We start from the raw sequence: 13,277 nt of genomic DNA, 5'->3' as shown, positions 1-13,277 counted from the left end.
CCAAGAGCTCCTGAGCGGGAGGCAAGTGTCCGTGAATCTCATTTCCCCAAGGGATGAATTAGGATGAACTCCTCAGAAGCTTTCCCATAGGTGTTGCCCCGTGATGGGCGTTGCAGTCCTTTGAGCCTGTTCCCGGCAGTATCTGGAGGCCAGTCAGCTGTAACTACTGCATGACTTTGAAGTGTAGGTGTGACCTGCTTTCCCCAGATAATTGTTTTCTCTGCTAGCGCAGAGACTCCGATGCAGCCCAGGGTTTTGGAATAACTTTGCCTTCATTATTGTTGTTGTTACCAGATGCTTTATGCAGACCAGGGAAGTCTCGTTTCACCCCATGCTTTGTTGCACTTAAAAGAGCCTCTGACCTTAGGTTGGTATTAGCTGATACCTCCTTTCTCCTGCTCTGCATGCAACACTGGTGCTTACATGGTGGTACCTGAAGAATCCTAAACATCCCAAGCTGTGTTGTAACGCTTGTTGAGTAATTTTAATCCCTGAGTAGGGCTGCTGGGGCTCTGATCTCCACCAAGCTCCATGTGTTGGAGGTTATCGCAGCAGTATTGTAACATCTCCTCTTTTCTTGTGGCCCTAGGGTGTAAATTTTCTCCTGATAAAGAAGCCCATGCACTGAAGCACTGCTGCTGGAAAGCCCCGTTATTTCGGATCAGCTCTGTGCAGGCACGTGGCACACCCCCCAGCTCTGTCCTGCACTGAGACTGCTCCTGGTTCAAGGTTCCTTGCAGAGAGCCATAGCGCTCGTGTGAAGTTTAATTTCTCCCAATTAAAACAAACAGCACTATTCTCAGACCCAGTAAGATAAACAAGCATTATTCACATGTCCTGGAAAGCGCACCCAGTCCCAGTGCACCAAGTTGCTGGGGCCTTATGTTTATTCACGGTGCAGTGCCGCATTGCACCGCGCGTGAGCCCCGAGGTCCCTGGTGCTGTCCTGCGGCGCGTGGCATTGCCTGCAGCCCGGCTCACCTGCCGGACTCCAACCTCCGGCCGGGATGTCGCTGCCCTGGTTAAACAATGACGCTCAGGCTGAACATGCCTTGCAGATGGGAGCTGGGAATATTGCTCCGCTGCTGGTTTTGCTGCATCCTGCGTTACCTTCCCTGCAGCCATTTCACATTGTACTTTGTTTCTAGACCATGTAAACTATTTGCAAATTAAAAAAAAAATAATTTTTTTGGATGGAAAATCTCCGTTTGAGTCAAAAAGCTGCAGTGTTTCATTTGGGAAATGCTAAGGGGAGATATTTCAGCATTCCACAAACAGAATTGTTCCCGTAAGAAAAATTAGATGTTAGTTTATTTTTTTCCCCTAATATTTAAGTTGCCAGCTCAAATTACTTGTCAAGTCTAACTTGAATTTGTGTGTTCTCCAGGTTTCTGCAAACTAGAAGATGGCAACTGGATGACTTCTTGCATCTGCTTTCTTGGAGAAGTGCCGAGGCGGGGGGGGGGGGGGGGGCTACAAAACCCACCCCATGGAGACAAAAGAGTGACTGATAGCTGCTTGCTGCTTTTTTTTTTTTTTCCTCTTGGTAGCATCTTCAATGCTCAGATTGCAGGAGAAGGAGCCAATAACAGCCTGCGGCAGCAGACTGATGGAGGCTGCAGAGATGCCCAGGTACCGTGGGGTTGGGGAAGGGCTTGGCAGAGTGGCTCACAACCAAGATTCAGGTGTGGTGTTGGTTGTTGCCTACATGTCGATGCAGCTGATGGCACAGCAAAGTGTTATGTATGCTTCTGTAAAACACAAAAGAATTTTTTGAAATTTTCAATTATTCTTATATATATATGTGGTTTGATAATAAAAGCCCAGTTGGGATGCCCTGCCTGTTACAAAGAAGACTGCTTTGCCAGCTTCACTCTATTTCCTTAAGTCTAAGAAACGTGGTCAGATGCTTGCAGACTGATGCAGACAGTTAAACGGATGAAGCCCAACCACCCACCTTTCCACAAAGCCTCCCCGGGTGCAAACGGGCTGCCCCAGCTTTCTAAAGGTGCTGTTTCCCCTTCCCGTGTCCTGGAGGGGATGCCCATGGGTGTGAGCCCCAAGCCCCATAGTAGGACCTGTCACAGCTTCCAGCCCTTGCAGGGCAGCTCCCTGCCTTTCTCTTGCTCTGGGTCCCCACCTGCTGGAGACACCAGGCTGGCTTGTCTGGTGCTCAGACATCTCTGCGCGGCACAGTGGGTGCCTGGGGTCCGGGGGGGCTCAGGAGCTCGGAAGTGTTTCCCTGCGGTGAGCGCTTCGGCACACTGTGCACGAGATGTTTTTGCTTTGCAGCCATGAGTGCTGCCCCTTCTCCTCTCCCTCCCTGGGGGTACCCCCGGTTGGATTTTACAGGGGACGAGGGGTGGGTTGATGGAGCCAGGGAGCAAGGTGGGATGCTCGTCCTTTGGGCACGACATCCCCAAAGGGCTGCAGACCCCTCCTTTGCTCCCCTCGCTTCATGCTCCAGCTCCTCGGTCCTTTCGGGCTAGGTTCCCAGCTCACCCCGTGCTTCCCCAGCTGCCCGGACTGGTGCCTGGCCTTGCAGCCTCGCAGGCAGCAAGAGCCAGGAGATGCCCTCGGAGCCACAGGGGGGAGCCCAGGAACAGCGCGGGAGCCTGGCTGAAACCCTCGTCCCAGCAGGTCTCAGAAACCTCCTGGGGGGGGTGGCTGGGAATTGGGCAGCTGGGTGCTACAGGCAGCTTGGAAGACCTCAGGTTCAGTCAAAAACGAATCTGAGGCGCCGGAACAGCTCTTGCAAAGGAACATTTAGCAAGATGCTCATGGGTGCAAAGGCAACCTCGATGCCCAAAGACTGCACGTGGTGGGATATTGGGCGCTTCGCCCTGTGTCTGCCCCTCTTTGCTAGTGCAGCCCTCCCTCCCTTCGCAGTTATGGTGATGTCTGACTGCTCCATTCCCCTCCTGGGGGCTCAAATGCAGAACTTCCCACCCCTCACCCCCGTTTGATGCTGTTCTCGCCATGTCCTTGCTGCAGTTCTGGAGGTTTGCTCCTGTTTGCGGTGTGAACCTGTGGCCAGGCTGACCATCCATCCCACCCTCCTCTCCATCCTCCCCAGAGCCATGTGGGAGTCTGGGTCCTAAACCTGAGCTCAGTCTCCTCAAGGTCCTTTCTCATGAAGTGCCTACAGAGAGTCCTTTCTGCAGCTGGGGCACAGCACGCATCAATACCCAATTCCCAGCAGAGAATAGAATGAAGCAGCAAATTTTAAAAATGACAGATGCTCTTTATTGGACAATACAGTATGGTAGGAAACGAAGAGGCTATAGCCATGGGCACAAGGAGTTAGAAATCAGTGTGGCAATTCATATACACAGAAAGCAGTAACCTTTCCCACAGGTGCCTGAGAAAACAGAAGGGGCTGGAAAAATCTTTAGTTGCAGATGAAACATTTGGAGGTTGTAACACGTGTTGCGGGCAGAGGCTTTTAGAACATCTTGGAGCTCTTTTCCTTGCTGAAGACCCAGGACAGTGGTTTCACAAGGCTGTCCCGTCGTTTTAGGGTGAATGAAACGAATGCGTGTGGCCAAGCGTGGCTTTCCCCATTCAGCAAAGTGCTTCCACTTTGCTTTAAATTTGTGACTCCGTGGGGAGAACAAGAGAATAATGAGGACTGTGCTGGAAGAGGGCCACCGCTGGGGACTGTGACGGCTCTCCAAAGCCCTGTTGGTGACCTGTTACAACCTATGCTTTAGCCAAAAGTGCTTCATATTCTGGCAGTGGGGTCCTAGCCTCCCACCACTGCCCCAGTGGATGAGGCCAGAGGGAGGAGAGGGTTCAGCTCAGCTATTTACACCATTGATTTGTAGGGCAGCACTTGCTTTCAGAAGGCAGGAAACACACCGTCGTCTGCACGGAGAATGCCAGGCTCACCATCCTTATCTGATGGTCTTTTTGCTGGTGGTGGTCTTGGAAACGATCCGCACGCTGCCTCCCGTGCTGGAGCTGACGCCTCGGCTGCTGTTGGAGCTGAAGCTGCTGCCTCCGCCGTAGCTGAGCCCCCCGCCGAAGCCTCCGCTTCCACCTCCGAAGCCGCCGCCGCTGCTGCTCATGCTGTAGCTGCCGCCGCCGCCTCCCATGCTGAGACCTCCGCCCATGCCGAGACCTCCGCCCATGCCGAGACCTCCGCCCATGCCCAGGCAGCTGCCGCCGCCGCCGTAGCCCATCCCGCTGGAGCTGCTCACCACAGCTGCAGGGGAACACGGTGCGTGCCCACCTTAGGGACCCGCAGGTCCCCGAGGCGGGGGTACCTGGCCCATCGCCCCCACGGCAGGGGAATGGGTGACCAGGGCTGGAAGGGGGGAAGGTACTCACAGACGCTCACGGCTCCGACTCCCTCTCCGGCAAGCCTGTTGGGGAAGGGGGACGTAAGTGAGAATGCGAAAGCACAGGCAAGATACAGCGCTGGCCACTGGGACCAGCAAATTAGACTTTGTGGCCTTCAGCAGAGAGGGTCCTCTGGTGGGGTATGGCTGCATCACAGGTGAAAGGTGACAATGCTCGCTTTTCTTAGTGCATCGGGTGCCAAGAGCTGGAGAAACCCAGCTTTTCCAAGAAACCTCACATTTTAAAATATCCCCTCTCTCTACGCTCTTTTTAAGTCTCTTGATGCTTCAGGCCCTTGGGGTGAGCTCTGTCTTTGGACCCAAAGAAACGCGCTCTACTCTGAAGAGCAGCACGCAATGGGACCCCGTGCTTGTCCTCACCTGCTCTCCTCGCCCTCCAGCAGCTTCCTGTAGGTCGCGATCTCGATGTCCAGGGCCAGCTTGACGTTCATCAGCTCCTGGTACTCGCGCAGCTGCCGGGCCAGGTCTGCCTTGGCTTTCTGCAGAGCATCCTCCAGCTCGGCCAGTTTGGCTTTGGCATCCTTGAGGGCCATCTCCCCGCGCTCCTCCGCTTCGGCGATGGCTGCTTGGAGGCTGGCACACTAAAAGAAAGGGAAGCCAATAATGGTTTATCTTGGCCTACCCAAAGCTGAGTATTGCTGTGGTATTGTGGATACCGGCCGGTGACTCCCAGCATGGCACTGAGAAGTCCTCGGGGCTGTCAGAAAGGTGTCACTGGGGAGCTGCAGCCATAGTCCAGTTTCCCACAAAAAGGAGAAACATCTGCAGCTCTTTGCTTTGATGGGGTGACCTGAAAGCTCACAACTCACTTCCCCAGCAAGGAAGGAGCTATCACAGCACATCCTCACATTACGGGACCTTCTCCAGTAGGGAGAGACAGAGATGGCCCTGCCCTCTTCAGTGCAGGGGGGACCCCTGGCCTTCCAGCCCTGCTGTGAAGCCAGGAGCTGGCTCCTTCCATGTCTGGAGTCTGCCATCCACCATGCAGGAGCATCCCCACCATACCTGCTTCTTCACACTCTCAATCTCATTCCGCAGCCTCTGGACCATCCGGTTGATCTCTGAAATTTCTATCTTGGTGTTACGCAGGTCGTCACCGTGTCGCCCGGCGGAGACCTGAAGCTCCTCGTACTGAGATGCAGAAAGGAGGAGAGCGCTGGTTAGGAGCCGTGGGGAGGCTGAGTGGGGCTGGGAAGGGTGAGGGGCCTTCAGGGCACGAAGTGCAGATCTAGGGGGACTACAGCCCTTGGAGCAACCTGCCCATGGAATAGCAGCTCAGCCCATAGTTGCTAAAATACACCACAAAGTCAGCTATTGCATTGCTACGGGTTGTCACGTAATATTAGGAACCTGAAAGGAAAAGAGGAATGCTCTGTATCTAAGGCCAGATCCACCAGTGACTCGGTGTGAGCCCAGGATCAAAGCATTTAAGCATCTTGTCCCCTGGTTTCACAGCAGGGAAAGTAAGGTGGATCCAGCGTAGCAGTTAACAAGCAAAGAACGGCAATCTGTATGCAAGAGCCCATTGCAACATGCACAGAAATCAGTCTGTTATTCCGCTTACCCACCTTGTTTTGGTACCAGGCCTCAGCCTCTGCCCGGCTCCGGTTGGCGATGTCCTCGTACTGCGCCTTGACCTCTGCGATGATGCTGTTGAGGTCCAAGTTGCGGTTGTTGTCCATGGACAGGACCACAGAGGTGTCGGACACTTGCTGCTGCATCTGGGACAATTCCTGCAGAAGATGCAAAAAAAGTGAGTTGTCTGGTCTCAGGGGTGGAAACCATGTCGATGCGAGATGGCTTCAGAGCCCTCTCTGCCAAGCCATTTTCTTGCATTTCTCTGTACTCTGCCTCTCCTTATCTACCATTTCTATCTTATGCCTACATTATAATTTCAAAAAGGTGGTGACTGCTTCCTCTTTTACTGCTGTACAGCATCAAGTGTGATGGACGGAGCTCCGGGACACAGGAAACTGTACGGTGTGGAGCTGTGGAGGATGTTATCGTAGGGAGGGCTGACCGCTTACCGCTTCGTAGAGAGCTCTCAGGAAGTTAATTTCATCTGCCAGTGCATCTGCTTTGGCCTGCAGCTCAACCTTGTTCATGTAAGCTCCATCCACATCCTAAAGAAAAGAAAACCAAAGACTTCTGGGTGAAACCTCAAAACAAAAGGACACCAGGAGGACCCTCTCTCTGCTTCCAGGTTCGTTAATCTTTAGGCTTGTTTTTAGATCACTATGATCAAGGCATTTTCTAACATAATGCCAGACACTGGTTATGAGCCACAATGAGGTTTTGGGCAGAGGGCAAAGCTCAGACTCATGGGGATGTGGCTGGAGTTCGAGTGGGACTGAACAGCAAGCAGCCGAAGTTTGGCACTGCAGCCGGAGGAGCTACCTCCAGAAAGCAGGGCAGCTCCTCCGACTGTGCCAAAAGGTGCTGCACCCTTGGCTTGGAGCAGGTTGTGCCCATTTGTAGGGGTATATGGAGGAGTACCCAGCCCAGTACCTAGTCCTAGCCGTGCCAGCACCATATCCTAATGCCTGACCCAACCGTGGGGTTGGAAGACCCCCAGCTCCCATCAGCTTTGCTTTGGCTCTGTGTGCTGAGCTCATTTCATTGCCCTCCCCCCGGCTCCCACTTCACTCACCTTCTTGAGAACCACGAACTCGTTCTCTGCACCGGTGCGGCGGTTAATCTCATCTTCATATCTGTAAGGATAAATAAGGGAGAGAGTTTGGGTGGAAATGAAGAGCCGAGGCAGAGAAGCAGGGGTGGGACCACTCCAGTCCTAAATCATTAATTCTGGCTCACAGATATATTCCTTATTCCCAGCTGTTTACAGTCCAGAGCAGATGCAGAGCAAATGGTCACTTACTCTGAACCTGCAGGGACTCCGTGGTGTGAGTAGTCCCAGCTAAAATTAAAAGAATCCAATCACTGCCCTTAAAGTCAAGCTCATGCGTAGATGTGAGCAGGATCAGAGCCCTTTGCAGTAAGAAGCAGCAGCAAGTATTCATGGTGACCTTTGACCAAAGCAAAGTTATGCAAAAGCTTTCAGCCTGGACTGCAATAGCTAATAATGTAATAGTTTGATATTTGATATTTTAATAATGCTAATGGCTCTGAATAACCTGCTGCAGCATTTAATTAAAAAAAAAAAAAAAGTTCTGTGATTCTTTAACCATGGTTGTGCAAGAGCAGATCATTAAGTAAGCCTCAGATTATGTTTCTGGGGAACTTTTTATGGCTCTGAGCAACATCCTCTCATCAGATAATCAGGGCAGGGCTTAGCTAGAAAGTAGACAGAATGTGGAGGCTGTTGCGGCTAAGACCTGGATTTGAAAGGCAGGTTTATGCCAGTCCTTTAACTCCCACTGGCAGAGATATCCCTGCACCTGGATCTCCGGGTGGACAGGAGACAAAGTGAACATGAGCCCATGGACTGGGATCTAGCTCCAGACTTGAAACAAAATGCATTCTCTTGCCCAGGTAGTAGCTCCAAAATCCAGACAATATAATTTGTCATTTTTGGACTAATCAGGGTTTCTAAAAGCCTATAATGCATACCGAGACCTGAAATGTACCCAAGGACAACATAACAGAAGCTAATTCATGTCAGCCCATCCTGTCAGCTCTAAATGCCGATACATACCCCCCACCCCAAAAATCTATTCACATGCTTAGCTCTCTAGCATAAACATATCTCAGTCCTCCAGGGTGTTTTTCTCAAGTTTGCACTTGGCCATCTGGTTGCATAAGGAAGATATTGTTCTCTCCAGACTCCAGCCAAAGAAAATTGAACTGCTTCACCTAAAAAAAACACCTAAATGTCCCTCATAGTCAGCAGACACCGGCTGGCATGCCCTTAAAATGATTCATCCCGCCTCTGCTGGATGCCTTATCTCAGGCTGGGACTAATTGCCACCCCGGGAAAATTCTTTCCTCTGGTTTACTTGAGGGGGAGCTGAGGCAATGGGCAAAAAAAAAGAGCTGAGCATCTTCCACGTGATCAGAGGTGAGCGAGGCCGAGCACATGCGGGTTGCCTGGGCCCCTCTGGAAGCTAGGAACTTCCTTTGCAAAAAGAGAAAATTGGGGATTTTTGGAGCTGGCTGTTTATGGCTATGTTTCATCCCCTTTTGCATGTCATTCATACTCATGAGCTACACATTTTGCTATTTTCAGGTATTGTTTTGGGAAGCCCGAGGGATCTGACCAGGACCTCCATACAATGGAGCTTCTTCTGTGGGTGAATGAATCCTGTCCTAAATTCTGAGCCTGCATGCAACCGACATAGCTAGAGGTAACTGCGACCAAATTTCGGTTTTGTATGTTCATTTTGCTGGGAAGAGGAGCCCAGTGCAAATGCAAGGCAAGCGCCAGGGAGCACGAACCGCCTGCCCTGATTTTCACATCTATTAATCTACAGACCGCAATCTCTTACTTGTTCTTAAAGTCTTCCACCATGTCCTGCATGTTCCTCAGCTCAGAGTCCAACCGTCCCCTCTCTCCCATAAGACTGTCTAGCTGCCGCCTGAGGTTGTTGATGTAGGCTTCGAAAAGGGGCTCCAGGGACTTCCTGGTGACTGTGTGGCCCTGCTCTTGCAGGAGGCTCCATTTGGTCTCCAGCACTTTGTTCTGCTGCTCCAAAAATCGCACCTGAGAAAACAAAAGCAGGCACGCGCTGAAACCCATCCGAACGGCGCACAAAGTCCCCTGCCAGGGAAAGGAGGGATCATTCAACACGGAAAGAGATGGCAAAGAGATTGGAATTAGGATCTTCCCGCAGGAATTTAGGGCACCGAATTCTCCAAAGTAGCACAAGAAGCTGATATGCTTGGGGAGAATTTTCAAGAGCAGTTAAGCAGGCCAAGCACCTGTAATTGCAGCTTTAGCTGTTTCTCCCCCCACTGGATGCTCAGCCCACCTTACTGGTTTAAACTGGTAGTATCCCATCGAGAGGTGTGGAGCTTTGCAATTTTACAACCAGTGCAAGATCCATCCAGTGCCCAGTAAATTTTTTATGGGGAAGGGGGGATTTCCAATTTAGCAAAATGAGGTGCTGTAAAACTCATCCTTGCAAAGAGCATAAGACAATTCTTAGTTTTCAGCCAAACCTGTGCTGTTTGTCGGCTGGGATTAGTTCAGGCAAGCCCCCAACTCCAAAAGAAGTTTCTTCCTGTTCTTCTTTCCCGAGGCAACTGAGAATATGCACGGGCTGGTGTTTAAGACCGAACTCTCACCTTGTCGATGAAGGAGGCAAATTTGTTGTTGAGGGTCTTGATCTGCTCCCGCTCGTGTGTTCGCACCTTCTGGATTTCTGGGTCAATATCCAGCTTGAGGGGTGCCAGGAGGCTCTGGTTGACGGTCACTTCGTGGATGCCACCGGGTGGGCAAACAGGGAACCCGGGGCCACCTCGACCACCAAATCCAGGACCTCCCAGTCCAAATCCACCACCCATCCCATAGCCGCCACCACCACCAGCTCCTCCTAAGCCAAAACCAGCGCCTGCTCCACCACCATAGCCAAGACCAAAGCCAGCTCCTCCACCAAAGCCGTATCCACCACCAGCTCCGCTCCGTAGACCTCCGCCGACCGAGCTGTAGGAAATTCTTTTACTTCCACCTAAGTTATAGAGACTTCTGCTGCCGAAGCCACCACCAGCTCCGAAGCCTCCTCCACCTCCAGCTCTTCCTCCTCCAACTCTGGAGACAGAGACGGAGCTAAAACTGCTTCTGGTACCACTGCCACCTCCTACGATAGCAGAGCCTGAGCTAAAGCCCCTCATGCCCCCTCCAGTTGATGATCTGTAAGAGATCCGACTCATGGTGGCTTGTTCAATTGGAAATGCAAAGAGCAGGAGGGAAAAAAAAGCTGGTGAATAAAAGCTGAGCAGCAGGAAAGGAGCAGAGGGCAACGGAGACAGAAACCCCTGTAATGGGGGAGCTCGGGAGCCTCCTCTTTTATCTGCTTGGAAAACTTGGCACGGGAATTCAGAACTTGACGTGCCTTGCAGCAACTTGCCTTGTCAAACACACCTAGGCTACAGCGAGGCGCTGAAAAATGCATTGTTTGCAGGCAAGAAAGTAACGGAGTGAGGGAGCTCCCCCCACCCCCAAAGCCTGGCGCTCTGAGTCATGAAATGAGAATTGAATGGGACGACTCGCCGAGGTTTGCGCTCACGAGCAGGACGCAACATGATTCTCCCGAGACCCTGGGAGCCAGTTTTCCTTATGCCAGCCAGGGCTCACCCATTGCAGTGAGCTTCCTTGAGCTGAAGCCTTTGCAAGGTGCGGTGCAGTTTAGGGTTCAACACATCACACGGCGAACAGGGCAGCACAGACAGGGGCTGATCTTTCCAAGACTGCCCTGTCGCGGTGTGCATGCCCTGTTGTTGGCTTGGGAAAGCTGAGGCTGGAGGTGATTTTACTTCTCAGCACTGCTATTTTGATTTCTTTTGGAAAAGGGCTCTAAAGGGTTGCAGGCTGGTGGAGAGGAGCTGGGTGGAAGTTGTCTCCTGGTAGTATTTTCTGGGATCTTACCAAAAAGTTGCCTCTCCTCTTTGCAGGAGGAACTGAGAAATTACTTATCGTGGCTTTCAAAGACAGCAAGGGAATCGCCCTTCCAAAATAATGTGAAACTGCGTTAAATAGTACTCTGGCACTTCTAAAATAGATATTAAAGAGATGATTGAAAGGGTTGCATTTGTTTTGAGTCTTCTCGTCAGGCTGAGGGTTCAAAAGCTCTTTGTGAAGTGGTATTTTTATCACTCCCCCCCATATTTACCCTCTAACCAGCAGTTTCCACGTCACTGCTGGCTCCTCAAGACGTTCTCTGTAGGGGAATTCACCCACTTTCCTTCCAGCTTCCTCCCACCCCTCCTTCACTCTGCTGAGATCATGCAGTCGGATGATTTTCTAAAACATCTTTGGCCCCTTGATCTTGAGCTCTCAGGTGAACCCAGGAGCTGCGATGGGGCTGGGTCGTGTTTTGGGATGGTGCAATGACAGGAAAGCCAGGACCTCTTCCCTCATGCCCACGAAGAGCTGGATGTCGGTTACAAGAGATGTCCCCTCCTTCCCACCCAAAGCAAGTCTGCAAAGTGAACTCAGCCCAGCCACATCCTTGTGCTGCGAGGGCCACCGACCTCCATCGGGTTGTGTGTCAGATGAACTAATAGTGCACAGTGGAGAGATAAAACTGAATCAAAAAGATTTTTTGAAATTGGCTACGTGAGCAATAAGTACGGGAACTTAATCCAAAATGAGTTGCTTAAGGGTATCTGCAGCATCTCATAGCTTGTTTCTGTTGATGTGCTTCCAACTGCCGTTTTCTCTGTCTGGGAACTTGAAAGAACCTGAGCAGGAGGGATTTTTTATTTGTTTTCCTTATTGCAATCATAAAAGCCGGCGCTCACAACTATCATCTCCTGCAAGCGCTCCTGTCACCGCCTATTGCCAATAGCGTGAGTCACGAGCACCCGAAGCGCGTTCGGGCGAGCTATCGGGGAGCCGATCACCGGGCGTGCTGCACGGGAGCAAGCCGGGCGGTAGCAAGGGGGTGCTCTCGCCTCGGGAGTGGAGACCAGGAACCCGCCGGGTGCTGTGCAATGTGCTGGAAATGCCAAAATTCCCAGGAAAACTGCGCTCACACTCGCACATCCTGAAGCTGCTGTAGCCAGCCCTGGGCCCTGATTTCATGGGTGCTGCAAGTAACTCCAGTAACTGCTGCTGGTTTGGATCAGCAGCAATCCCAGGAATGTTACCAGGCTTATACTGGTATTGAAACTAAATAAATTGTGTTGGAAACGTGGCAGATGTACAGAGATTTGGTTTCCTAAGCCTGCAGATGGGAGTTGGCACATGTGAGCTGGATATGGTGGAAGGGGGCCAGGCAGCAGTGGCCGGGAGCCTGCCTTTGACTTCCAAAGAGCTATGCAAAGTCACACCTGGGAACCAGAGCACAGGCTGCAAATGCTTTAATTAAAGAAAAGAGAAAGGATTCATGTTTAAGGTAGTCATTACCTCCCCAGCTCTTCTAGGAAAGCCTGTTGCTGCAGACTACGGTAATTAAGTGGAATATTACAAAGGGCAAAGCAAATGATGGTTTAGGCACAAAAAAAAAAAAAAACACGGAAAATTCTTGCAGTATCTCTCAGTCCCACAAAATTCCCTTGCGTGGTTTTGTCACTCACATGCACTGTCCTCCTCGAATTTGCCCCCTCGGAAGGGAAGGCTGCTCGCACAGCGGGTGCCAGTTTGGGAGGCAGGATTTGTGCAGGGGTTGCCTGCTGGGGGAGGGCACTTCTGGAGGAATCATGTCCTGGGGACGGGGAACGGGGCCAGCTGAGAGGTTTGAGATGTTTGCAGGAGTCTGGCTGCCTTTCAGCATCACCGCCTCTCTTTTGGGCTGTTATTTGCTTTTTTTTTTTCCACCCCAAACTGGGAAGAAAGACATTCAGAAGTGGTAGGGTTAGTTAAGGTTAGGTTGTCTTTAGCTGCATTGATTCATGCCGCGCTGTGTAAGTCAGCATTAGCACAGGCAAGTACAGAAATCAAGATGACTCACAGTTTATTTTTAACCTTTGCTAATTTCTGACCAATCTGTCCAAAAATTAGCATCCTCTGTGGCAGCAGGGGCTGAGGAGTTTTGTCCCCAGACTTTGGTCTCTTTTACTGCGGCTCCCTTGATTTTCTGAGTGAAGGGAAACTGGATGCTTCTGTGTTTGAGTGCGTCTGGGTTTCAGCGAGGTTTTGCTGGGGAGCTTGTGAGCGTCTGCTGCAAACCCGCGGGGCTGGTGTGTGCTCACTCGCTCCTGCCCATTTGCTGTGCAGGGTTATGAAAAGCTGGGATGTTGAGAGGTCAGGGGAAAGCAAAGCGTCTGACTCTTTGAAATGCAATAAGGCATGAG

The 13,277-nt window shown here is 51.5% G+C and overlaps 1 protein-coding gene and 1 long non-coding RNA gene across 4 annotated transcripts in view; one reads left to right on the top strand and one right to left on the bottom strand.

The window, feature by feature from the left end:
• Positions 1-3,223: 3,223 nt before the first annotated feature.
• Positions 3,224-10,314, bottom strand: LOC308183999 (keratin, type II cytoskeletal cochleal-like). Its single transcript, XM_080570656.1, has 9 exons — positions 9,609-10,314; positions 8,810-9,024; positions 7,015-7,075; positions 6,392-6,487; positions 5,933-6,097; positions 5,370-5,495; positions 4,725-4,945; positions 4,333-4,367; positions 3,224-4,207 (listed from the first exon to the last, which is right to left on the bottom strand). Exons 1-9 carry the CDS (start codon positions 10,191-10,193, stop codon positions 3,897-3,899), a joined length of 1,815 nt encoding a protein of 604 aa, XP_080426782.1. The 5' UTR covers positions 10,194-10,314; the 3' UTR covers positions 3,224-3,896.
• LOC308184025 overlaps positions 7,083-13,277 on the top strand; it is a 36,575-nt gene continuing 30,380 nt past the window's right edge. For all 3 annotated transcript variants that reach the window (XR_013942552.1, XR_013942553.1, XR_013942554.1), the window contains exon 1: positions 7,083-8,668. This is a non-coding gene — a long non-coding RNA (uncharacterized lncRNA). The remainder of the gene's footprint in view (positions 8,669-13,277) is intronic.

Source organism: Anser brachyrhynchus (assembly GCF_964034855.1).
Source record: "Anser brachyrhynchus genome assembly, chromosome: 29".
Taxonomy (NCBI): Eukaryota; Metazoa; Chordata; class Aves; order Anseriformes; family Anatidae; genus Anser; species Anser brachyrhynchus.
The sequence above is the reverse complement of the archived record's forward strand: the minus strand, read 5'-3'. Positions and strand labels throughout refer to the sequence as shown.